The sequence below is a fragment of the Amyelois transitella genome, chromosome 7 (genome assembly GCF_032362555.1).
Source record: "Amyelois transitella isolate CPQ chromosome 7, ilAmyTran1.1, whole genome shotgun sequence".
NCBI lineage: Eukaryota > Metazoa > Arthropoda > Insecta > Lepidoptera > Pyralidae > Amyelois > Amyelois transitella.
In genome coordinates, this window is record NC_083510.1 from 1,535,403 (window position 1) to 1,539,046 (window position 3,644).

General features: G+C 35.8%; 1 protein-coding gene across 1 annotated transcript; it reads right to left on the bottom strand.

Annotated features, from left to right (window-relative positions):
- Nucleotides 1–1,167: 1,167 nt before the first annotated feature.
- LOC106143495 (protein amnionless) lies at nt 1,168–2,523 on the bottom strand. The gene has a single exon (XM_013345606.2). The coding sequence runs from the start codon at nt 2,503–2,505 to the stop codon at nt 1,168–1,170; it is 1,338 nt and encodes a 445-aa protein (XP_013201060.1). The 5' UTR covers nt 2,506–2,523.
- Nucleotides 2,524–3,644: the final 1,121 nt, after the last annotated feature.

The window sequence follows — 3,644 nt, forward strand, 5'->3', positions numbered from 1 at the left end:
GATCTTCTTGCACTGATACGTGACAATATGGTCTTAGTTACACTTTAGAATGGGATCACTGCACTGATTTCGTAAAAGATGAGGAAGGGAATGGCCACGTTCATCTAGAGCAAGTGTAATTACGATCCGAACTAATATTAAAAGAAAACTGTAAAGGAAAGTTTGTTTGTTGCATCTTCACTGCTATTTACATTTACATTCCAAATTTTTGTACTGAAAAGGCCATAGGATATTCAAGCAGGAAAAGACGTGGGTGAAAGCTATATAAGAAAAAGGTTTTTTTACATTGATTTTCCGAAAGATTTCTTAAGGTTTTTAAAAGTCTTTTAACATCTAAACGTTTAGTTTTTAGTATATCATCCTTTTATAGTTATGCTTATGAATTCTTATACTTGGTAATTAAATATTTTTATCATTGACAACAAAAAAAATAAATTCTCAATTCCATCATTAAGCCGAGCAGTTGAACGTGGCCATTCAGTCTTTTCGGGACTGTTGACTCAGTCTACCCCGTATGGGATATAGACGTGACTATATGTATGTACAACAAAATTAGTACCCTTCTTAACAGGCATGACTTTTTGTCAGTTAAATATTGTATTAGAACTTCATTTATAGTTTAATTTTCGCCGCAACACAAGCACAATATAAATCATCGCAGCGGGCCGGCGGGCAGCCCATACTACGCGCCAGGGCGTCTGCATGCCCAGATAAATCATCTATAACGGGAGCCATTTGATTTATACCATGCAAAATGACAGATTTTATTTACATTCAATCAAATTTGAGGCATTGCTGGTAGTGTCATTACAATATAACTAGCTATTGTCGTGGAATCAAATGAAATAGCACTGCAATCGTTTAAAACTTGATATTTAATAATAGACGTTATCAGCGATACCCTTTATCTCTAAAGTAGGTTATAATTAAATCAATAGCTCTGAATACTTTATACAAAAATAATATAAATCGGAGTCATTAAATTATTTGGTTGTATCTTTATTGTTTATACAAGATTTGTCAAAACTGACATTTTGTTTGGGTACAATTTAAGGGCTCACCAAAATAGCTTTTGTTTTCCAAATTTTAGTACCCAGTAAAATAAATTATAGGTGCATTACTGGTAGGCGTTTAAACACAAGCCATTTTGTTTTAATGTATCATTTTTTATTCCTCTTCTTCAACCGATTCAGTTACAACAACTCTCCCTCTTTTGGAATCATACATAGGATTCCTGAATCCCCCGGTACTTATACGGGATACTTCGGAATCCCGCCTTGCCAAAGACAAAACACTATCAGTTCTACGCTGGAATCTTGACAAAACTGGTCTACCAGGTATACTCATATTCAGGGAGAAATTCCTAATCCAGTGATCTGGAAGTCTATAGTAGTAAACATAAATAACACCCATTATACCCATTACAATCAATAACGCTGATATAAATACCTTCCAACCGAAACCAACCATATTAATCGGATTCCCGCTCAAGAACAACTTCTTTGACTCCATTCTTGACATACTATGATACAGCTCATTTATCACCTCAGTGCTTACACCTGTATATTCACCTTTTTCCACTACGATCACATGTACTTTACCAGAAATATCATTAAATTTGTTTCTGGCTTCTCGTTCTGTACTGTCAATGAATGACTCCCAAGTTTGAGGAAGTTTTGAAACATGATACACAAATTGATCACGATTATAACTTCCAACAATTTTGTCAACGGTTTCTTTGAAAGCCACCATGTTGAATGATGGAGTCGTTTCGAAGGTAATAGAACCACCACATATCTTACAGCAATGACCTGTAGGTTGTATTGGATACAGACATTTTGGCTCAGGACAGTTTTTTTTATAACATTTAATTTCTGGAGTATTTATTTGGCAAGGGCAACCAGCTTTTGATGAGCATTTCGTATTAACAAATGCTAGTCCAGTTTCCCAGTAATCGTTTAGTATGAAATCGAATGAGAAATTTGCTCTCAAACTATCAACATCCAATACTTCAGTATCACCAATGATCATCATGTTAATATATTGTGTATCTTTTGGAAGTTCAATATCGATTTGTGTATTTTTTGGAAACAGCACTATATCTTCGTGGCAAGGGACACGTTCCGCATCAGGCGTGGCCTCATTGAATTTTTCTGAATACCAAACATCAGGATCTTCCCACGAACTGTACGAAACGTCTTTGAATTCTACTTGTCTATCATCTTCACATTGTTCTTCTGCATCAACTCCCAACGCTATAATTACATCATCTAAATAAAGTTCACCGTCATTCGGTAATATTATCTCACTAACTGACACGTTACCAACTAATCTAATGGGTTCTTGTAGTTCTTCGGGAAATAGCACGGTTTGTTTAGAACAGGGAAGTTTCCCACCGACGAAATTTTGCGGCAAATTGAACACTGCATTTCTCATCCACGTCACGGTAGTTGGAGTCGAAAGGTGGACGAGGAATGTAAATAAAAGTGGCTGCAATGAACGCATTTTTCGTTTGTGCTTACGAGGCGGATGCGAACTAACGAATGGCGATTGAATGCAAACTCTGCAATTCGACACCAACAGATGGGTGGTCGTTATCGGGACAGTGTTTGCTGTTGATGATGCATTACTCATATTGTATGTCAGTTGTTTTGTCATTGTGATTTTAACAGATTCTGATACCACATTTTTATAATTAGATGGAATAGCACAAAACAATTAAAAAGGTAATTAACTCAACTGGTGAGGTGTGATACACTTAATTCCTTTAAATAAATAACATTTTAAATTTATTTCACTATATTTAATGACATTTTTAGTTTGCAACATAAATCTTAAAATTGAAATAATTATTCAATCAGTTCACCTCCTCAACATCATGAAGTATTTTGTATTTATTTTAGTTAACCTACAATTTAAGCATCGCTTTCCTAAGATTGAAGCATTTCCTAGCAAACGAGTCACGTATAACTCATAACGCTATCCCGTAAAAATACATATAAACAAAGGCTTATCCCAAATCCCGAAGGTTGCGAGGATTACTTCCATCTTGAGGAGGCAATAAAAGTCATCCGCACCCAAGGACCATAACACGATGCCTTATGATTTATCACGAAATAACACCAGTAGGTGGTTAAGTACAAACCATTAATGACTTTTGGAGGGTAGAAATTTAATAAGACGCGCCGTGGCAAGGAGCGTAGTTATGCAAATTTTATTGCTGGGAAAGCCTCGGTCGGAAAACTTGGTCCGATATTTCGGACGCGCAAGGCTCCAATTGAAAGGGATATTGTTTGAACTTTTCTCATTTTTGCCGTTTTGTGGCCTTTCAGTGAAGTTGATATTATTGTAACAGGAGAAATAAGATACAATTGTAATAATACATTTAGCTTTCGTACTGTATTTGGAAGGATTAAGAAAATATTTTGATGACTGAAATTAAATCTTCCTATTCCATACAGTAAAAAAATTACTTATCCATCATTAATCTATTTCGATTAAAACTTCCTACCTACTGTCTATCAAAACGCACAAGGAACGCGCAAATTATTCTCCCGTGTGTCTACATGTGCCTGCTGATCGTTACAACCCTGCTGAAACGCTCAATATGGTAGATGGGAAGATAACATTCACCGCCAAGTGGT